This window comes from Lissotriton helveticus, chromosome 7, assembly GCF_964261635.1.
Source record: "Lissotriton helveticus chromosome 7, aLisHel1.1, whole genome shotgun sequence".
Lineage (NCBI taxonomy): Eukaryota > Metazoa > Chordata > Amphibia > Caudata > Salamandridae > Lissotriton > Lissotriton helveticus.
The window spans coordinates 836,078,191-836,101,901 of record NC_136068.1 but is presented as its reverse complement, the minus strand read 5'-3'; the positions used below and the strand labels follow the sequence as shown (position 1 = coordinate 836,101,901).

Sequence of the window (23,711 nt, the reverse complement as noted above, 5' to 3'; positions counted from 1 at the left end):
AGGAAACTCTGGGTTGGGCCTACGTTTTAGGTGGAGAGCAGCTCCTTTATATGGAACACTTTACAACACCACCCACACTGTAAATCTGCTCACCTCAAATGTTTGTTTTGCTAGCAGTTTTTAAACATGGGATTAGTACATTGCCATCCATGCTGAGCTGGAAAGTGACAAAGTATTTCAATATTTTTATAGCAAAGTCTTTAAACATAGGAATAACAAGTGCCATCCATGCTGAGTACAAAAATGACAAAAGCCTTTTGCCCGTCCAGGCACAGTATTAGAGTTTTAGATTGGTAAAATTGCATCCATGCCAACCTGGAATGAACAATCCACTTGTATTCATATATGAATGTATATGTCGGTCATTGTTCTTGTGCATATGATACGTCTCTAAAATAATATTGGTATATTTGACTGTAGGTAGTGTCTGAGGATGTGAAAGGATACAAAACTTGACCTAAAAAGACATTTAATGTGTGTGCGTAGCTAGCTTTTGTATTTAGCCATGACATATTTCAAAATGTTTTGTCGTTTATAGAAAGCCTGAAATTGAAAATACACATTTTTCGATAAGGTATAATAGAATCATAATAATATGTTGCATCTGTAAAAATGAGTTGACAAAGTATGTCCCGAGAACAACATCCAGCATGTACCTCATAGTCTTCCAATGTAACTTCTTTCTCAAACTGCTATTAATGTATTGAACAATCCACAGGTTTTCAGTAAATTATTTCTTTGTCATGTAACACGATGTTGTTCAAAAATAAGTTTGTTTCAAATAATTCTAAGACACAGTTTTATTGTCATAGGAAATTGATGTTGGACCGTGAATCTAAGGCTCACTGCAATGGAAGTTCGCATCACCACGACGAAAGACTGGCCCATGGCCACCAGCAGGTCAGCGAAGAACTCAAGCGGACCGGAAGGTGATCAATTTCACTAAAATGTGGATGAAATGCAGGTTACGTGCAGCTGGGGTGTAATATTTAAAGATAAGACAAGTGTATAGGAGAGTGGTTGAGGGAATATAATGGCTGGTCAGCTTCTTAATTGTCTGCTTTCAAGCAAGCAGAAACAAAGCTCAACAGGGGCTTTAAGACTGAGAACGAGCCGCATAAGTCAGGGAGCATTCCTATAACACTTCCTTCATGCTGGTAAACGTCAACACTCAGCTCTACTTAAACAGAATCTCTTCATATCGCACCCCATCTCATAGCAAACCTAGATATTACTCCATCACATCTTGCACTACTACTTTGCTACCCACAACACCCTTTGGGTTTCATTTTACAATCTATGCTTTCAAAAGCATTGCCACCACAGACTCCTTTAAAGTAAGTCAACTCCACCATGCTAATACCATGGGTACATCTTCCCACATCCCACATCATTTTCCAGCTACGTGTCATATTTTTAGCTTTCAATCAAAGGGGGAAAATGAAGAATAGAATAACAACAAACATTCACACAAAAAATGAAATGCTATTTAGCAATGAGAACTCGGAAGATAATATACTTCATTCGAAGGAAGATATGACTCTGTTGTTGTCAACAGTGTAATGTCAAAGCCACAAATTATATTACACCTGTGTGGTCTTGAATTTGCAAAAACAGTGCAATCTTGTGCAGCAAAATTTGCCAAAATACAGCTCGTGTGAACAAGTATTCCAAACCCCATCGTACTTAGCACTTATTTAACAAGTAATGCCCAAGCCTTGTGCCCAAACTAGTCAGTTATGTGACAATTTTAGGGCTTTTGTTAATTTCTTTTTACATGTTCCCCATAAGTTTGCTGGTGTCCACAAACCCAATGCAACAAATATATATTAATACATTTCATTACAATTTCAAATGAGAGCAATATGTCAAAATACAAATCAACCACCTCGGGCATGTAAGCCACTAGACATCCCTAAAAGCACACTATAAATAATATAACATACATTCTCAAATGATACCTGACAGCACTGTATGTAAAATAAGCAAAAACAGTGAAAGAAGGGAGAAGAAACAAACACACCCTCACACACAAAACATTTAAGGAGCCATCATTAAACAAGTCATAAGCTTGGTATTTATGTTTCGGGATCCTATAAGAAAACTATTTTAACCCCGCAAAGACTCAGAAGATTCTTATTTGTGGTTGGTCTGTGAAAAAAACTCTAGAGTAGTCAGACTGGCTATTAAATTTGTTATTTTAGAGCGGTGATCCCAATCAAATCTTATGGAATAATGAAAGGTAAAGAACTGTTTTGGCCACACTCTACAAAACCTATGATGTATCCAAGCCAACGATGAACTTTAAAATAGCCCTCATTTGTCTACTGGAAAGATTGACTGTCAAATCTCTCGATAGTTTGAATCTACTTTGTAATTTTGGTTATGTAGTGCATTTTAGATAGACATCAAAAACCATACTTATACAAAACAGGGTCATGGAAACCAGTTGTACCGATTGTCATTAGGATCATTTCAAGTTTGTGGGAGACACGCTATGGCATTGCTATCATCGTCACAGTTTAAAGTGGAGAATAAGATGGTAAAGTTATGAGTGTATTGTATTAATGTTCGAATATTTTGAGTACATTTTGCAAACCAGTGTCTCATTTAACTACTGTTAAGAATCCCTTGCAATTTTTAAGTAGTCTCAGAGGTAAATGACAAGTTAAATGCATGTCTGCTTTCTGCAACGAGCCATTGTGCCCCAAAAGCTACTATTCTCGTGTGTACTCAATATTTCAATGTTCTAAATAGGCAGTTTCATTTTAAAGGACATATTGTCCACGTGCTGTGGTTTTTGTATGCAGGCTGTTTGGCGGACTGATACAAGACATTAGAAGAAAAGCCCCCTGGTACTTGAGTGACTTCTATGATGCGCTTCATCTTCAGTGTTTTGCCGCCATTTTGTTTATATACCTGGCAACGGTGACGAATGCTATTACCTTTGGCGGTATGCTGGGGGATGCAACAGATAACATGCAGGTAGGCAATGCAAAATATTTGATTACTTTCTCGCATTTTTTTTTTAAAATATCAGTAATGTAAGTAAAAAGCTGCACAATTCGCCTATAGCATTTCTTTTTTACTTCAATGTTGTAAAATTGAATGGGCAATATTTTTCATAGCAGCACCAGTGGCAGGAAGCAATGCTTTTAACCTAATAGCATAACATAATATATTCCTCCGTTAATTGGTGATTACAAGAATGACAATGTGGAATTTAGCTATTTGACAAATAGGTTGCAGAAATTCGATCAAATATGCACCACAGTAATCTACAAGATTCGCTTTTGCCTTTTGGGTATCTCCAATATGAGCATACGTTTGATCGTAGTATATGTTTAATTAGTTATTTCATGAGGTAAAACAGATTTGTTTATTTTGAATTACAATTTTTTTTTATCTGACAAAGGCATGCTGAAAATCCATAACCATCTTTCAGTTAAATACTGTAGACAGTGTATAATTAAAAGTTTTGACAAGAAAATCAATTCTTGATTTACTTTACAGTTTTCACATTGCTAATATTTTAGAAAGGTTTTGTAAAGTATTTTCCATGCATGTTGTCAATCGCTGTAATTTTCTCAGCTTAGGAAACAAGTGAATCAAGGGACGCTCAGTTTGCAGACGAGGGTCACTTGTCCTTGTGCTCATAACTGTGCATAGTGTCAGCACTCTCCAAGGCCTCTCCTGTGATTTTTCATTCAATCCTGCCCTCCCCTACGCCTACAGTACGCTCACGCAGTTTGTAGACTCAAGAAAGGTGTGTGTCAGAGATGGTCAAATGCAAAAGTGTGAGTGACAGTTGTGTGTAGAACAACGTATTTGAAATGCTTTTGCATCATTATGATTGTTGTTTTAACATTTCACATAACTCCAGTACATACAGTGTTTATTACCTGTTGCCTTCCATAGGCAAGGCCGTGAATTGATGGGCAAAGCAACATAACAATGTTTTAAAGTTCATTAAATATAGGAAAGCCTTAGCTTGGCATGACTTGGAGCAGGGACGTGACGTAGGCCCCTGCAGCCCTTTGGTGCATTGGGGGGTCTCCATCGTTCAGGGGGCTCAATTCAGCCGTAGAATATCTGTGAGATACTGAAGTCTAACCTTACCACAGTCTGGGTGTAGGGTCATTATTTCTACAAATATGATACTTCTCAAATTAAAGAATGACAATCTACTTTCATTATGCATTGCGATTACTCACTAGCTTCTATATATTTTGTCAGATGTAGACATTTAATTAAAATTCATATTTAAAACAATGCCAGACTCTAAAAACGCCTGATGATGTGGACAGTGTGTCTTCAGAGCTACGCTTACCCTGCTGATTGTATTTCACAACCATGAAGTCTGGGGAAAAACTTTGGGTGACCACTGGAATGCTTTACGGAGATTAGAAAAATTGTTAGAGACAAAATCTCACGAGTTTTACCTAAAGAGAACAAGCATTTGCAATGCAATCGGTCTCGCCTTTGGGACCTTATATGTATTTAGCTATGCAGCACATTAGTCTGGGTGCTGAAACATCCACTGTTCTTTAACATGGAGGGAAAGTAAGCACCAAACTGCGTGACACGCCAGGTATGGGAAAACATGGAGAGAAATGTCGTCTTTTAGCGGCAAATGGTATAGTCCAAAGCTCAGTTTTTAATATAAAATCAGGGCCTTCATGGTCATATCACTGAAAATACAAGATTTTAAAATAATATTATTGTCTACGGGTGCTCATGGAAGACAATTTGTATGGACTGGAATCTAGAGAATGCTCAAGTGATTCTGGTATTTTACTGACCTCTGCTGATCGACCTCTATCAAGAAAGTTAAATAGAGGCAGTTGCCAGAAAAATTTAATAAAGAAAGTCCCTCAGCAGAAAGCAATTCTGGTATTTTACTGACCTCTACTTGTCGTTTTCGATCAAGACAGGTAAATAGAGGCAGTTGAACAAGCAGAAAGCAATTCTGGTATTTTACTGACCTCTACTGGTCATTTTCTATCAAGACATTTAATTAGAGGCGGTTGAACAGAAAAAAAAGTCCCTAAGCGGAAGCAGACAAGTTCTAAGGCTGATCTCCTGGGCCTACAAAGTGCATACACATATAAGTATATACTAAAGTATATACAAGAGGTCTTGCATGCTTGACCTAAAAACATTTTGAGATCTAAACATTTTATATAGGATAACATTGCCACATTTTAAATCAAATTCCCCATGGATCAGTCCTTCGCTGTAGATTTTAACACACCAAAACATGTCTATGTCTGACCAATCAGTTTTAAAACACTGTCTGCGATATCTTTCTTGTTTCAGGGTGTGCTGGAGAGCTTCCTGGGCACTGCTATTGCTGGAGCAATCTTTTGCCTGTTTTCTGGACAGCCCCTCACCATCTTGAGCAGCACCGGCCCTGTGCTGGTGTTTGAAAGGATTCTGTATAGTTTTAGCGTGTAAGTAATCTTGAAACCAACTATTGCTGTGTGGGCTGTGTGCTTTAGAGAACGAGTGCATCATTTAAAACTGTTTGGGGAATTCAGTTTTTCAGAACCAGAAAACAAAACAAACTCGTCAGTCAAACACAGATAAAGAGACAGGACAAATAAAATTGTGTTAATTCTGATAGAGGAATTTAAAAAAAGAGTCACTTTGAGGCCTCTATCAGTTGCTTGCCTAGATGCTTTTCTCTTCCATTCACGCATGACCGAAGACATCTCTATTCTTTATACTTTGCTTCATTAATACAGTGTGGATATTGGTAAATGCAACAGTATGAAGATAAAATACTTTTGCAAACACAACATGTTGTGCAAACACAACACAATAAAATACTTCATCATTGATAACTTTATTTCGGTCAATGGAGACTATAAAAGCACAGAACAATACGTACATAAAATCAAAGAAGTGTAAAACAATAAATTAGATGTACGTTAAAACTTGAAGCTAAAATTGAATTAAATGTGATCGTTATCAAGCTAAACAGTACATTTGATAAGATTAAGAGATGAGCACAAATGTTATAGAAAACTTCTCCTTCTACGCCACATACCCAACAGAAACCTGGATACAGCAAAGACGATGGAAGGGTGGGTGTCATATCTTAGAACCCTAGCGGCTTAGGCACATTGGGTAAAACCTAAATTCCTGCAGAGTGGAGCTAGCCAACATTTCCTAATTGTGTGATACGCCGGGCAAAAGAACAGGACATGGCATACATCTTCTTGCTTATAGTTACAGGCCGGGCATACAATGTTCTCTGCATTAGCCCATTTACATGTAAATGTCCTAAGCGGGAGGCAGCCGATCCTAAGCTGCATATAAAGCTTCCTTGCAAAGGAGGGATTAATTAGGCCCAAGAATTCCTCCATTCTCTGTTCAGTTTTCACTAAAAGGAACTCCACCGTCAGTCTACCCAGAGTGGCAAATCTCTGGAGAGCTAATAGGTTCTGGTTCCTAACATGTCGCAGGAGCTCAGCTTTCGTTATCCTTGGGCAGCTATCTGCAGGGTTCTCCCACAACTCAAGCAAGCCAATTTTCCCACAGAGTGCCCTAATGTGTGAGAGCCACGAGATGTTCTTGGTTTTTAGAGCGGCCCATGCCTCTGTGAATTCTTCTTTATAGCAAGCTATTTCAGGCACGGACCAAAGCCTTTTCCAGTACATCAGCGGTCGTGCTGCTACTGCCTCCTCTATAGGTTCTAGCCCCAAGTCCATGCATAGTGGGATAAGTGGTGTACTCACTGGTAAGCCCAGTAGATTTCCCATAAAAGCATGCTCTACCCTTGCAAGACCGTTTATACGTTTATGGCCCCATAATTCTGCACCGTACATAGAAGCCGCCCTGGCCTGGAGTTTATAAATTTCGACGTCAGGTGCAGCAGGCTTGAAAACCAAAGTTCTATGAACTTTACTAATTCCCCCCACCACTTGAGACAACCTAAGGGCCACCTTAGATGTCTGAGGGCCCCAATCATAATTTTCCGACAGGGTGATGCCCAAGTACTCGAAGGTCTTCACTCTTTCCAGATATATCCCGTTTAAGAGAGGGTTGGGGCGGGTTTTCTTGGGAGGGTTAAAAATCATAAACTTGGTCTTGTCCAGGTTTATCTCTAGGCCGCGCAATTTGCAGAAAACTGCGAAGCCATCCAAGGTGCGCTGAATGTCCGTTGATGTTTTAGATAACAACAAGGTGTCGTTTGCAAACATCAAGGCAGGCACCCGCCCAGTCACCAACCTTGGGGCGTCATTATCTTTTACTCTCTGCAAATGATCAACTAGCCCATTTATATAGATGCAGAATACTGTTGGGGCCAGGACACATTCCTGGCGTACCCCTTTGTTAACAGGGAAACGGCCCGACAGTTCCCCATACCTCCCACACCTGACTTGGGCATAGTTGTTCATATGGCGTCTCATCAAAATATCCAGCAAGTAGGTGGGTAAACCCATAGCTAGTAGAACACCCCATAGTTTTTCCCTCGGTACTAGATCAAATGCGGCCCGCAGGTCCACAAAGATGAGGTAGAGGCTGCCACCCTCCACACACACCGATTTCCAGAAGAGTACCTGCAGCCTAAAAATTTGATCTAGTGGGAAATGCCTGTGCTAAAGCCAGCTTGGAATATAGACGGAATCCCATTTTCCTCTATCCACCCCTGGATTCTATCTAAGATGATCCTGCCCATCAGCTTTTGTGTGGTATCTATCAAGCTGATAGGCCTATAGTTAGACGGGGTTAACGGACAACCTTTTTTGTGGATAGGGACAATCTCTGCTCCAAGCCAGGTATCTGGCGGGTCATTACCCTTAAGTATCGCGTTAAATAAAACGGTCAGATACGGTGCCCAGATTTTGGGTTGAGCTCGAAATAAATCCCAGGGAAGCTTATCCAAGCCGGGTGCCTTATTAGGTAGTAGTTTGGTTATTGCGGTCTCAACCTCTGCAAGCGAGATGTCTGCGTGCACACCCAAGCAACGCTCACAGAGCGGAGCCACTATCTCCTCGCCCCGCTCGGTGCCCAAGGACCCCACCAATCGATGCTCATGGCGGGGACCTGGGGTAGAGAGTGAGCAGACCTCCTCCTCATCACCAGCCACTAGAACCATCGGCCCCTCCAATCTATACTCATGGAGGGGTCCAAGGGTAGAGGACGAGGATAACTCTTTGGCTGGGTCAGCATATAAGGCTCCAAAATGGGCTTCCCAAACTACGGGTGCTATATTTGCCAAGGTAGGTGACCCACCCCCCTGGTTCCCCATACTAACAATGGCCCAAAACATTTTGGAGTCTTTATTCAAAAGTGCTAATCTTAAATCTTCCCACCTGTTCTCCTCCCAATTCTTCTTTTCCCTGTTGATAACCTGCTTACACCCAAGTCGACACTGCTTTATACTAACTCTGTTCTTGTCTTTTATTGCGACTAGCAGGTCTTTTTTCGCATTCCGACATGATGCGTTGTGCAAGGGGTGAGTTTGGGCAGGGGTAGCCTGGATTCTTCTACAGGGGTAGAACACGTCTGATAGCTTTGTAATCAGCTGCCTGTGGATTTCTCCGGACCTAGTCTGAGCCTCTCGGTCAAGGGCCTTTTCTCCCACCTCCCCCATTTCTATCAGCTGCGGTATTGCCAGCTGGTATATTCCTGCCAGTTTGGTCGGCGAGTCCTGAAGTTTCGACCACTTAATTCGCCGCCGATTATTGGATAACAGAAAAGGCGGTTGGGCAGAATTAGGCTCAGGGGCCGGGCTAGACAGACCAAAACACAACACAATAAAATATATCATGAAAGCTCATGTATAGCAACACTAGTGGCACAGCAACAGTGTTGTGGGCCGTATTGCAAGCAAGGAAAATGGGCTCCCCAGAATTGGTAGTAAAAAACTGCTACAATTGGGGTGCAGGGGGGCTTTTTACACACTTATGACCTGGTGCCACATCAGCAGCTGCACAATTGATAGCTTCGAACGTGATCAATAGACAAGTTAAAAAGCCATCAACTAAGCAATATGAAACCCAAGCAACTTAAGTGTAGAAATTGAAAGAAAGTGAAAAAAATGGCATGTTCGATAAAGAGAAAAGTTCAATATAGGTCACGGCAAAAGAGTTACATGTTTACGTACTTATGCCATATGTTAATCAGTGTGGACTCTTTCTTTTTCAAACTATATGTCACTCTTCCTATAGATGGCTTGGTGATACCATCCTTCAACCAGTGATATGCTTGGCAATAATGAGGCTTTTTGAGATTCATGCAGTGAAGTCCTCTCTATTTATACAAGCTTTGATCATTCACAATCAATTCTACATCCCTTTCCTTGGCTACACATGAAGTCTATGTATCAAAACAAAACAAATTAACTCCCAAACCCTAAATATGTTACAAGTGGACACACGATAGGCAAAAAACATATATTCATTGCAAGAACAACCAGCAAAGTATAGAATGGCAAAAAACCCTCAGATTGGAAACCCCATAGTACTCACCACACCCAACTCTAGCAGGGCAACAACAAATAAATCAGTGTAACCACCAACCATGTAATGCCCAAAATGGTAAACACCACAAACAGGACAATGACGGAATTCATCAATATCTGGTCAGTATCCAAACACACACACACCCAAGAGATATATTACACCAGCAAATAGAACAACATTGAGGTACTGGGATGCATAAGCAGTTGCCAATTTTTTTTAAACTTAAGTCAGGTGAAATAAAGGCCATGGGGCATATGTATCAAATACCGTCATTGCGATTCTCAAATAGCGATTTTTAGAGAATCGCTATTTTAGAATCCTAAAACGGGATGTAATAAATATTTCACAAATATTTTGCGATTTCTTGCATTCCTTAATTGCGATTAGCAAATTGCAAATTGCAATTAAGGAATACCTTCCCATTCATTCCTATGGGCTAGGAGGCCCATAGGAATGAATAGGAAGACATTCTCAATTTGCGATTCTCAATTTGAGAACCGCAAATTGAGAATGCAATTTCATGGGTGCCAGGGTGTCCTTTGGACCCCTGAAATATGTATGTGTGCATATGTGGCGCACATACATGCCCTAAGGGCATGTATGTGTGTGTGGCACATGGCACTTTGAAAAAAGTGCTTTTTTCAAAGAATTAGCAAATTACCACCAACTGTCAGTTGGTGGTAATTTGCGATTTCTTATGCCAAATTCGCACAATTTAGGTGCTTCATACATTTCATATAGAGAATCGCAAATTTTGCGATTCTGTAATTTGCGATACACTTTTGGGATTATACATCCCAAAAGGCCTTTTCCCATTCGCAAACGGGCCAATTCTGAGAATCGGCCCGTTTGCGAACTGGAAAAGGGCTTGATACATATGCCCCCATATTTTTTTATTCTAAGCTCTAATTACACAAGACCCTGGCCAATTGCAGCAATTTTACTCATGATTATGTGATCTGTTTCTGAAATTGCAAAAACAACAATGATGGACAGAATGTGGATCAATGTCACACATTCACCCCAGTCCAAAGATCTGGGCCCAAATCCATCGTTTTTTTGCACCACACACCACCCTGGGTTAGACAATGGCGATATGCAAATCAGCGGTGACCCTGTGCCCAGGCACTCCACACCACTGGAATCAAGCTAGCCGGGCTGAAGAGAGGTGTTACCTCGAAACCGGGCCGGTCCTCGGATGCTTGTTTCCGTTCTGGGAAGGACATGGCTTTTGTAGTTCGGACTGGACTGTTCCCATGGGGCACAGGGTCAGCGCTGATTTGCATATCGCCATTGTCTAACCCAGGGTGGTGTGGAGTGGAAAAACGATGGATTTGGGCCCAGATCTTTGGACTGGGGTGAATGTGTGACATTGATCCACATTCTGTCCATCATTGTTGTGTTTGCTGTTTCTGAAATGACATATCGTGATCAATACAGAATCTGTAAATATATTACAAGGCACTTATGCTCTTTGTTATTATACAGGTAGAAACAACATTCAGTTCATTAGTCACAGGAAGAAGATTTGATATGGTTTGTACATTTCGGGTAAACAAGTGGAGGTGTTAAGGTTCATGTATAATAGTCACAGTTAAGGTAACAAACTGCATGATGTCTGCCCAGACATATTTTATACAGAAACATTAGTATACTGTAAGTGCGTGTATATAATACAAAGATTTTACGACATGTGTTAGGCAACAGGGCATGATTTTTGTCTATCACGAAAAATCCAAAATGAATATTTATCTTTAATTTGGTGAACAGACAAGATCAGAGCTCTGATAAGTTAAATGTGTCAGCCTGATTAGTGCAATTGACTTGCAAGTGATATGTATCTTAATTATATTCCTTTTTTCCACAGCGATTACGATCTGCATTATTTGGAGTTTCGGCTCTGGATCGGGCTTTGGGTGGCCTTCTACTGTATCCTTTTAGTTGCAACTGAAGCCAGTTACCTGGTGCAGTATTTTACCCGTTTTACAGAAGAAGGCTTCTGTGCTCTGATAAGCTGCATATTCATCTATGATGCCTGTAAGAAGATGGTGGCACTTACAGACAGTTTCCCCATAAACTGGGTTTACAGCATTAATAATGTGACAGTCTACAGCTGTGGATGCTTTTCTTCCAGTGCAGGTAAAGCATTTTTACTTCTGAACATGTATGCAAATGAGAACTTTTTAATTGTGTCAACAGAGGCGTGTGAGAACAAAAACGGTTACCAGATAAAAGTAGTGTTTTTTGTGAATAGCCTTACTTGTGGATCCTAAGAGGGGATACATTTAAGAATATTATGTTTGACACTTAATAAAAAAAAATCTAAACATTAAAATAAAACATATAATGTCATGTGATATAGATTGTTCCCGGAATATCAATGGCCTCTATTAATAGCAATAATAAAGAAGATTATTTCCTTAGGATAAATCCATTAATGATTCTTCTCGGACCGTTCAATGTTAGTCTTTCAGATGTGTATTGCTTCTCGAGCCACCAGTAAAGCTCCATCTGAATGCTGCTATGTTTTTTATGAAAAGAGAATGGAATTATTTTTTGCTTGCTCTGGTTCTTGCTTGGGAGCCATTACAAAGTTTATGAATGTTTTTTTTTCATTAGTAGTTGCTTTATATTAAAAAGAGAGAGACCTATAGAAACGCAGCATATGTCAGGCATAATCTGAATCTTAAGACTAAGCTCTGAATTTTAAAAGATGTTCCAAATTCCTTCTAGCCTCTCATTGTTTCCTGTAGCATCATATTCTCTGTGAGCCTGATTCAAAAATGAACATTTTATTGTATTATAGATTTTGTCATGTAGGGGCTTGATTTAGAGTTTGGTAGATGGGTTACTCCATATACATACATGACAGCTATCCCGTCCACCATGTTTTAAGTGCATTATATCATATGGTACTTGTAATACGGTGGACGGGATATCCATCACTTTAGTGTTGGAGTATGCCAGTGCTTAATTTGAGCCCTGGTTGCCGATTGGGGCCACTGGGTCTCACGCGTGAGGACCAACACATATTTTTCTTCATCAGATATTTCCGAAAGGAAGATAGGGAAGAAGACTCACTGAAAAGAAAGGAAAATAAATACGGGGAAAAAGTTACCAGGGAAGAAAGCAGGGACCTGAAAGAGAGAAAAAGGAGCACGGGGTGTCTGGTAGTGGATTAAAGAGGCAAAAAGTGTATTAAGGACTATGCAGCCTTGGAATTTGTGGTGCTGACATTTAATAGCGCGAGCTGATGACTTATATGATCACTTTGGGCACCGGCACTCATTATTTTACAAATTAAGCACTGGGACTACGCTTCCTCCAAACTAAATCAGGCCCCAGGTTTTGACAGCAGGAGCCCTCTTTGGGAGGAGTTGCTGATTCTAAGGAGTTGTCACATTACCAATCATTTATGCACACAAAAATTACCATTCCACGCTAAACTGCATTTGCACTTGGTCATTTGTTCTTTATTTTTTCATTGAGAAAAGCTTTTTTTCATGAAGAAACCATTCTATGTCCCATTAATTATAGGCCAAACATTTCCCTGTTGTTCCATGAAAGCTGATTTACCCCTACCCTTGACAGACATAACCTACTACTATTTTCAAGGTGGGAACTACATGAAATATGTGAATACCCACAAACCTGAGAGTCTCTGGGAGTTCACCAAAGTTTATGGGGCCCACCCTGGAATGTCCAAGGTTGCCCACCCTAGCATGTCCATAAATCCTACCTTAAGAGCAGATTAACTCATACAGAAAATACCCCACACTTGCACAATTTTAGTGCGAGAAAATATCATTGTCTTATTCTGTGAATCCGGAACCGGATTTCCCTCTCGTAAATTCTTGTATTTGCACACCAAAGTTTCACTTAAGTTTTCAAATACTTTGAGAATCAGTCCTAATGGCAGTATGTTTTTTTTACTATTTCAAAGAGGAGTGTGTCTGAGAGAAATACGAGTCATGACTATAAAGTGTGTAGACAGAAGTAACTTCTTGAGGTTGCCAGGAGCAGGGTTTTCTCATAAAGTGTAAGGCATACTATTTCTCTAGCACAGCACTTTTCAAATGCCCTTGGCCCTTACACGCTGTAAAGATTTGTAATGTGTGGTGGGCGAGAGGTGTTGACACGTAAGTCTTGCTGTCAGATTCTGCCCTTTTTCGATTCATTCTCTTCAGCATTGACAGGATATTTCTGATTGGTTCACTTATAACAAACACTAACCCAATCAAACAGCCTCCCCACTGAACAGTAGGGAGTGTAGGGCTGTGTTTCAGAAATGCAGGGTAACATTGGAATCGATAGTTCTGATTACAGATTTAAGTACAGTCAAACATGAATTATATGCGGCACAATCCACAAAGTTGTTTTTCAGGTGTAAATTTGGCGTACAAGGCAAACAGCTTACACGTATGAAACCAGGAGTACATCTCTTTCAAAGGTGGAAATGGGGAAGGAACACCCCGAAAATGCTGGGGTGTAGGTGAAGAGAGGATTGACATTAGTGAAAAAGCTCTCTAATATTTCCTAGTTTGCCCTGGAATGAGAAAGGGCGGTGGGCGGGGGGAGAGGGTGAGATCTGAGGGCTAACGATTGCTCAAGGTCTTTTAATGCTCTTCGGGTGCAGAGTGACTACAAGAGGTGATTGAAAGGTGGCACTTTCTGCAAACGGGTTATTTACACTATGGTAACTGGCAACGTCGGTTTATCTTTTTATTTAGAATCATACAGAATGATGTGTTACATGGTTGCATAACGGTACATATGTCAACAAATATAACTAGTGTCTTCGGGCGCAGGAAGTAAAATAGGATGATCTAGCCGTGTCAACAGATACAAAGGGTTCAGGTGAAGATGTAAAGTTATGATATATTTACACGGCTCTTATGTTCATATAACTTTTATTCAGAAAAAAACACTTATTCCCATGGGCATATGAAAACTGCATGAGCTGTCCTGTCCATACAAGCATGCTTTAAATGGGAAAAAAATAAGTGCTGGTACTCACCCAAATAAGGTGTGAAGTTTTGGTAGGAGCAGGGGGTAGGCTTAAGTGTAGGCATCTAATGGGCTCGAGATCGAAAGTTGGTAAACTGAGCAACACTAACATCTGTCATTTACAGTGCTTAGATGAGGATGAAAAGTGAATTTAATTTAATTGGAGGTGATATGTTTACAACATTATGTAAAAGTATGCATGATTATCTGTCTAATTATAAACCAACATCTGCCAAATGATTGCAGTAGTAATATCACCTTTGTCGCTCTCCTCTCTTGCTTTTGCCTGACTTATTCTTCTGCAGTCTCTCTCATTTTCATTTTTTTAATTTACTAAACTACAGTTTGTAATTCTGCCACAAGGTAGCGCATATCACTCATACAGTGCAAAGTTTGCTTGTAATCTTTGTTAATCGGGCCTGCTGCTTGTGGGACAAGTATAAAGTGCCCCTATCCTTTAACCCCTTTGCTGCGGCGGCTATTCCGCCGCAGCGCTAAGGGGGTGGGGCGGCCGCGCGGCGGTTCCGTGCTTGTGACGGAACCGCTCCGTCACAGCTCGCGGGTGAGCTGTGCTTGTGACGGCGGTTCCGTCACGGCCCCGCCCGTTCTTCAGAACGTTAGCGCAGGCGCGGAATTCGCGCCGCGCAGGCGCGGCGGCAGGCCCGTGTCGAAACCGTTCCGTCACCAGCACAGCCCACGCGTGCGAGCGTGATAGAGGTTAATCAGCCACGGTCGGTAGTAGGAGTTCCTGCAGGGCGGTGATGTGGGGAGGGGCAGGGTGGGGAGTAGTAATGTATGGATTACGGAGTTTAACAGGTAAGTAAACATATAAATAAACAAATTTTGTTGCATGCACTGCATCACAAAATGCGATGCAGTGCGCGCAACGAAATTCGTTTTATTTATTTATATGTTTATGTACCTGTTAAACTCCGTAATCCATACATTACTACCCCCCACTCTTCCCCTCCCCACGTCACCGCCCTGCAGGAATTCCTACTACCGACCGCTGCTGCCTTCAATGTAAGTGCGGTGTGATGTTGTCCACTGCCAACCTCCGCCTCAAATTAAGTACTGCCCCTCCCCGCAAGAGTTGCTAGTACAGGGGAAAGCAGGTGAATGGTTAGTTACCGACTGGGGACAAAAGCAACAGCTTTGGCAGTGTCAATCTGAACAGTGTGCAGACTGCAGTGGCCATGTGTAATGTACATACGAGGGAAATGAGGACAGTGGCATGACAGTAATTCTTTAGATGCTAGGAGAAATGTCGAAGCTGGCATGCTGCAGTATACTTCCCTCAGAAGGGCAATGAGAGGATGTGGCCTGACGGCTAGAGCGGCCGACTTTGGAGCTGGGAAACCAAGGTTTCAGCCTCGGGGTTGCATCCTGGTATTCTGGGCAAATCACTTTGTCTCCCCGTGCCTACCAAAAAAATAAACCTGCAAAGGCATAGCCAATAGGTCTCGCTTTTGGGACGATGTAAGTATTTAGTTATGCAGCACAATATCCTTACTGCAACAACACTAACTGTTGCATGGCTAAACACTTATAAGGTCCCAAAGGCGAGACCTATTGGCTATGCCAATGCTTGTTTGTTTTGAGAATCTGGTCATCCTATCGTGCGGGATACTTTACTTTCAAGCTTCACTGGCATCAGAATGCGGCAGAACAAGTAAAATCAGGCAAATTGAATAAATTGAGAGCACTGCAAAGTGGCTCTTGTTCACAAGACAGCGCTATAAAATAAGTAACAATAAATGTAGACACGGGAGGAGCTTCGCGCGCAACCAAGATGGCCGCGTGAGCAAAGGGCTCCCGAGACCCTCGTAACCTCCCGAATATATCCTGTCATTTATCCTGTTGGCAGTTGACGTCTCGATGCGAATGAACCACTGGTGATCCTGAAACCGTTGCCGCCGTTCAAATCGGACCCCGGTGACCGGAGTTGTGGCCCTGAGACGTTTGCGGCCTTCGTCTTCTGAGTGCCCGGCGCCCGAGTTGACAGGGTGCCCGGGGCATAATTGAACAACAACGGCTAGCTATTGCGTGAGACCCCGGTCCCGCTTAGTTTCACTTTTGTTTTTGGTGGTCGCTGGGATTTCAGACCTGGGGCGCCGCTTTGCTATTCGCCCTCTCGGCTGCCTTCCACATTGAGACCCTGGTTGACAGTCCCTCTGGTGGGAGCGTGTTCTCTCCTACTAGGCTGGTCTATCTGTCTCCTCTTCCCTCGCTGTTGCCTAGAGGGGAAGGAACTATTGGACAACATCACGACATGGCAGGAAAACCTGATGGAGACAAGCAGAGGGTTAAGAATACCAGACGGGGCAGCTACACGCAAACCAACGTTATGGATCGATATGCTGTGACCCGAGGGTCGCCTGGCGGGGCCGGCGGATCGCAAGAGAGCGCGAAGGTCTCGTCGACCCCGAAAGAGGAGCCGACGCTACAAGACGTGATGGCCGCCATTGATGGTATCCAGTCTTCCCTCGGGAAGCAGATGGAGACTCTTGCTCACAAGTTGGACACAGTGGCGATCGAAGTGAATTTGAACCGGACGGATCTAACCAAAACCAATGAGAGGTTAAATCGTTGGATATCAAAACATCGAGCCTTACGGATGACGTCGTTGAATTGCAAACCACAGTCCGTAAGCTTGGAGCTTCCAATGACATAGTGGTTCGTCGCCTGGAGGAGTTTGAAGGACGGGCCCGGCGGAACAACGTTCGTATAATTGGCGTTCTGGAAAAGGCAGAAGAGCAAGCAGCAGACCTCTTTGTTGAGGACCTGATCACCAACCATTTGGCACCTAAGGGATTGAGCAAGTTTTTCATAGTGGAACGGGCTCATAGGATCCCGGCCGGAAAACCGAAGGTGGGAGCCCCGCCACGGCCTTTGATAGCACGGATTTTTAATTTTCGGGACAGGGATGCTATCCTGCAAGCCTCTCGTGTGGGAGGTCCTCTCAAGTTTGAAAACTCTTCCATCAGCTTCTACCCGGACTTCACGCAGATGGTACAGAAACAGCGTCTCAGTTTTATGGGGGTCAAACGACGTCTTCGAGATATGGACATGAAATATGCCATGCTTTTTCCTACCAAACTGAGAATTGAACTCAACGAAAGAGTGTACTTTTTTGATAAACCTGAAGTTGTGGCGGACTGGTTGGACACCCTGACTCCCCGGGAAGATCCTGAGAGCTGGCCTGGCGGAGCTGAGGGAGGACTTGAAGAACAAGAGTAGGCTCCACCGGGGTCGATGACAGAACTTCTATTGTGATGATTCCGTATCTGAGCTATTATTGTCTATATTATTTTGCTAAGGGGTTATGGGGATATCTCTGGGGTATATTCCTCCTCAGCTTTACTTTTCGTAGTTTAGTTGGGTGTGAGGGCGACAGGCACACTGCAAGTTGGGGTGGCTTTCTAGTCTCGTGCAGGGGTGCAGGGTGGGGGGTGTTGTAATGGGTTGTTTGGAGACCGGGGGTGGGAGGTTTGTTTGTTTTGCTTGTTGTCTTTGCAGGGTGCTATACTGTTGAATGATTTTGCCGAGGCATTGGACTTAGCTCGTGGCTGGATCTTCTTTCTCTTTTATGATGGGGGGTAGGGGTTTGAGGTTGATTAGCTGGAATGTTAATGGGTTGGGGGACAAGATTAAACGTGGGTGGTATTGCAATTCCTGAAACGCCACTCACCCGATATTGTTCTTCTTCAGGAAAAACACTTGGTCGGGCATACATGTCACGCTCTGAATAGAATGGGATATCGGCTTGTAGCGCATGCCGGGTTCTCCTCTGGTTCGCGTGGAGTTGGGATCCTTATTAAGACTGCTCTTCCGCTTGAAGTGGACTCCACTGTCATTGATGAAAGAGGCCGCTATGTGGCAATTTCGGGGCGGTGGGAGGGTCTGATTTCATTGATGTATTGGGCCTGGTGGATTGTTGGCGTCTACTTCATTCTACTCAGCGGCAATATACGTTTCTGTCTGGAGCCCATGGTAGTCTCTCTAGGATTGATTATGTGTTAGTGCCGGCTGCGCAGGCTTTTGGCGTAGTAGAGGCTCGTCATCTAGCTCGAGGGATCTCTGATCACTCTCCACTATGGCTCCGATCGGAACTGGTCCCGGGCGCCGAGGGTCGGGTTGCCCCGATTAACCCTTGGTACCTTCGTAGCCCCAAAATTCGTACTGGCCTGGTGACAGCGCTTGATCATTATTTCCTAGAAAATGTAGGCTCGGTTGCTTCCGCCATCTCCTTGTGGGAGGCGTTTAAGACCGTCTTGAGGGGTTAGGCCCTGTCGTCGATCTCTGGCGCCAAAAAGAAAAAAGAAGAAGAAGTGGTGAAGATAGAGACTGAAATACTGGATTTGGAATCGGCATTGGAGCAGGAGGTGACCCACTCAAAACTGCATGTTCTACAGCTGAAGCAGTTTGAATACAAATCATTAGTGTCGGATGCGGCGAAAGCTCTTAGTCGGGAGCAACAGGGACGTGTATATGATGTTGGAGACAAGGCCGGTAAATTGATTGCTTGGTTAGATAGGAAAGATAGAGCGAGTCGTGTGGTGCCAGAGATCGAGACGGAAGAGGGAGTCTTGGTTACCGACCCGCGGGAGATAGTGGCGAGCTTCGCCACCCATCTTCGCACTGTGTACTCCTCTGTGTCTGATAGGCCAGACGAAGACTCTTGTTTGTTACTTCGGGATATAACCCTTCCAAGTCTTTCTGAGGAGGATAGGGATTTAATGGATTCGGCGATTACGGCGGACGAAATAGCATTGGCCCTGCGTTCCTTGCGCTCTGGTAAGGCAATGGGCCCAAACGGTTTGCCAATTGAGTTATACAAGCTTCGACCCGACAAGATTGCCCCGTATTTGAGGGATATGTTCAAGGAATCCCGCGATGGTGGATTTCTCCCCCGCGATCAACGTCTGGCCACTATAGTACCCCTTTGACCCTCTGTAAAATTTGTGTTTTGAGTATCTAGAGCAACTTCTTGTTGCGGGTCTTTTTCAGATGCAAACCTATTGGTGTTGTTTGCATTATTAATGCTCACCCAATGTAATTGAGTGTGACCCCTTCTGCTTGCCTGCCCACTCGCCACCTTTTCTCACTGTTTTTTTTACCCTAATATTCCAGTGTTACACCTCTTTACGGCTTAATATCTGGACAATGTGTCCATTGCCATTGTCTTTCATTAGGATAGTTCACCAGACCTATCCAATCTCTTGGGTCAGAATACACATGACTAAGATACTGTTATCCCCAGCGTTTTGCCTTTTTCCAGCTGTACACAATATATTGACCTAAATGGTCTATGGTGACATTAATGACTATTTCTCTATGTCCCCTTAACTCACGGTGATCCATCATGACTGACGTTTACTGTATAGGGGTGAATCCAGCCCCCATATTCAACACAGGTGCAGCTTTGTATTACTGTGTTAGAGACTACACGCTCTTTGAATAAAATGTTTTTCTAATACTCTTGCAGTCTCCATTCAGCGCATGCGCGATGGGTTAGTGTTTTCCGACTTCCAACTCTCAACATCCCTGCGCATGCGCGATGAGATCAGTGCTAGACGCTACTGACCTGACTCCCGTGCTCGCTCCCGGTGATACACAGGTGAGCATACCCTTCCGCTTCCTACGAGTCACATTATGTAGGTGCGGACTCATGGGTAAACGGGCACAGCGGTTGCTGCAATTGGTCAATTACATTTGAAGCCTTGCGCATTTAAACCAAACGTTTGGAACTCGTCGGTGCCTCCCCTTCCGCTCGACTGAGAGCGACGGGCACCGACGGACAGGTGAGCTTTTAGAGTTGCGAGTATTATCCCCTAGCACTCATTACCATTACATGTACAGGCAACTTTGGTAGCTAACAGTCCCCACAACGTTTGTGATATTGCATATTGTTGTTGAACAGGCCGTATTCCTTTTGCTGCCCTCTATAATATTTACAGCGCTATTTAAGGAAACGCCTTAAGAACGGGGTTTTTCTCTCTTCCCCCTTGTCTTGAACAACAACATTACAGTGTTGTTATCTATTACAGTATCCTCATGAATCTGTATGTTATCAGTGATGGGGTGTCATATGGTCGCCACTGGCCTTATCACTATCCCAGCTTCTAGGTTATCAACCTTCCCACTTAATAATGAATAAAGCATAGTACAAAAAAAGTAATAATTAGTATAACAATTAACATTAACTCAGTGGCGAGGGTGGCTCATGGCAAGTTAGTTGGGTGTCTATCACACGTACATTGGTGTTTGTGTATAGCGATTGGCTTGGACACGGCTGAACTTTGTGCTAACTGTGTCCCCCCCCCCTTTTTCTACACATTAGAGCGGGGCCTCAATTTCCCGAGCGGTTGCCGGGCGAGGTGAGGTCTTCACCCACATAAAGCTGGGTGAGTATCACTAGGAGGAAATGCCTCTTCGTGATGAAGCTAATATGCTTATTTTTTGCGGAACGCCAATGGTTCTCGCAGGTGTGGTTTGTCTTGATGGTGTTTTGTGGGTCATGTTGACTCTTGTGTGTTAATGGATACATGATATTCTTTGTTTTTTTACACAGGAAGAAGATTCTTTTCCTGCCCAAATTGGATACTGAGGTTCTAAGTTTTTGGGAGATTTGTCTTCCCATAGTACTTTGTACGCTGTTGTGTGAAACTAATGTGTTTGCACTTATATATATATATTTTTTCACACTGTAATGCAGTAGCTAACTAATTTACAAGGTCCTGAAGAAAGCTGGAGAAACACTCCATCTAGCTGAAACTAGTCGACCATACTGCACAGCGCTCTAATGTAGTCTCACATTCTGACTACCATGCGCGGGTTTTTAATCTTGACACCTACACTTATCCTCAAAGAAAAATGTTTTCAGTCTAGGTAGTCATTTTTAACTAAGCACTTTTTCTTTAAGCACTGCATTTTTTGTATTGTAGGTCGCGCACAATTGTGGCTACATGTACCGTTTTCCAACTCCGTACCATCTTTTCAGGGCACGGGCGGTACACGGAGCTGTTGCCCCTTTTCCCACATGATGATATGCCGCCACGAGGGCGGTCTGATGGGACTTTTTTAGCCCTTTGTGACGCGACACATTTCCCCACACACGTATCCGTGTGATCCTCTCACACCAATCAAGAAAACACATCAATTTGGACCTGGTCTTCTCTTTTTGTATGGTTTATCTTAAGTGTAGGGGCATGAGGTGACAGGTCGTTAAATTATTACCCCTTTGACCCTCTGTAAAATTTGTGTTTTGAGTATCTAGAGCAACTTCTTGTTGCGGGTCTTTTTCAGATGCAAACCTATTGGTGTTGTTTGCATCATTAATGCTCACCCAATGTAATTGAGTGTGACCCCTTCTGCTTGCCTGCCCACTCGCCACCTTTTCTCACTGTTTTTTTGACCCTAATATTCCAGTGTTACACCTCTTTACGGCTTAATATCTGGACAATGTGTCCATTGCCGTTGTCTTTCATTAGGATAGTTCACCAGACCTATCCAATCTCTTGGGTCAGAATACACATGACTAAGATACTGTTATCCCCAGCGTTTTGCCTTTTTCCAGCTGTACACAATATATTGACCTAAATGGTCTATGGTGACATTAATGACTATTTCTCTATGTCCCCTTAACTCACGGTGATCCATCATGACTGACGTTTACTGTATAGGGGTGAATCCAGCCCCTATATTCAACACAGGTGCAGCTTTGTATTACTGTGTTAGAGACTACACGCTCTTTGAATAAAATGTTTTTCTAATACTCTTGCAGTCTCCATTCAGCGCATGCGCGATGGGTTAGTGTTTTCCGACTTCCAACTCTCAACATCCCTGCGCATGCGCGATGAGATCAGTGCTAGACGCTACTGACCTGACTCCCGTGCTCGCTCCCGGTGATACACAGGTGAGCATACCCTTCCGCTTCCTACGAGTCACATTACGTAGGTGCGGACTCATGGGTAAACGGGCACAGCGGTTGCTGCAATTGGTCAATTACATTTGAAGCCTTGCGCATTTAAACCAAACGTTTGGAACTCGTCGGTGCCTCCCCTTCCGCTCGACTGAGAGCGACGGGCACCGACGGACAGGTGAGCTTTTAGAGTTGCGAGTATTATCCCCTAGCACTCATTACCATTACATGTACAGGCAACTTTGGTAGCTAACAGTCCCCACAACGTTTGTGATATTGCATATTGTTGTTGAACAGGCCGTATTCCTTTTGCTGCCCTCTATAATATTTACAGCGCTATTTAAGGAAACGCCTTAAGAACGGGGTTTTTCTCTCTTCCCCCTTGTCTTGAACAACAACATTACAGTGTTGTTATCTATTACAGTATCCTCATGAATCTGTATGTTATCAGGGATGGGGTGTCATATGGTCGCCACTGGCCTTATCACTATCCCAGCTTCTAGGTTATCAACCTTCCCACTTAATAATGAATAAAGCATAGTACAAAAAAAGTAATAATTAGTATAACAATTAACATTAACTCAGTGGCGAGGGTGGCTCATGGCAAGTTAGTTGGGTGTCTATCACACGTACATTGGTGTTTGTGTATAGCGATTGGCTTGGACACGGCTGAACTTTGTGCTAACTGTGTCCCCCCCCCCTTTTTCTACACATTAGAGCGGGGCCTCAATTTCCCGAGCGGTTGCCGGGCGAGGTGAGGTCTTCACCCACATAAAGCTGGGTGAGTATCACTAGGAGGAAATGCCTCTTCGTGATGAAGCTAATATGCTTATTTTTTGCGGAACGCCAATTGTTCTCGCAGGTGTGGTTTGTCTTGATGGTGTTTTGTGGGTCATGTTGACTCTTGTGTGTTAATGGATACATGATATTCTTTGTTTTTTTACACAGGAAGAAGATTCTTTTCCTGCCCAAATTGGATACTGAGGTTCTAAGTTTTTGGGAGATTTGTCTTCCCATAGTACTTTGTACGCTGTTGTGTGAAACTAATGTGTTTGCACTTATATATATATATATTTTCACACTGTAATGCAGTAGCTAACTAATTTACAAGGTCCTGAAGAAAGCTGGAGAAACACTCCATCTAGCTGAAACTAGTCGACCATACTGCACAGCGCTCTAATGTAGTCTCACATTCTGACTACCATGCGTGGGTTTTTAATCTTGACACCTACACTTATCCTCAAAGAAAAATGTTTTCAGTCTAGGTAGTCATTTTTAACTAAGCACTTTTTCTTTAAGCACTG

General features: G+C 42.9%; 1 protein-coding gene across 1 annotated transcript in view; it reads left to right on the top strand.

The window, feature by feature from the left end:
- LOC144769271 (electrogenic sodium bicarbonate cotransporter 1-like) overlaps positions 1–23,711 on the top strand; it is a 584,697-nt gene that overhangs the window by 339,673 nt on the left and 221,313 nt on the right. Inside the window, exons 8-11 of the mRNA XM_078653329.1 lie at positions 813–929; positions 2,811–2,985; positions 5,320–5,453; positions 11,344–11,615. Coding sequence (XP_078509455.1) covers positions 813–929; positions 2,811–2,985; positions 5,320–5,453; positions 11,344–11,615 — 698 coding nt within the window. The remainder of the gene's footprint in view (positions 1–812; positions 930–2,810; positions 2,986–5,319; positions 5,454–11,343; positions 11,616–23,711) is intronic.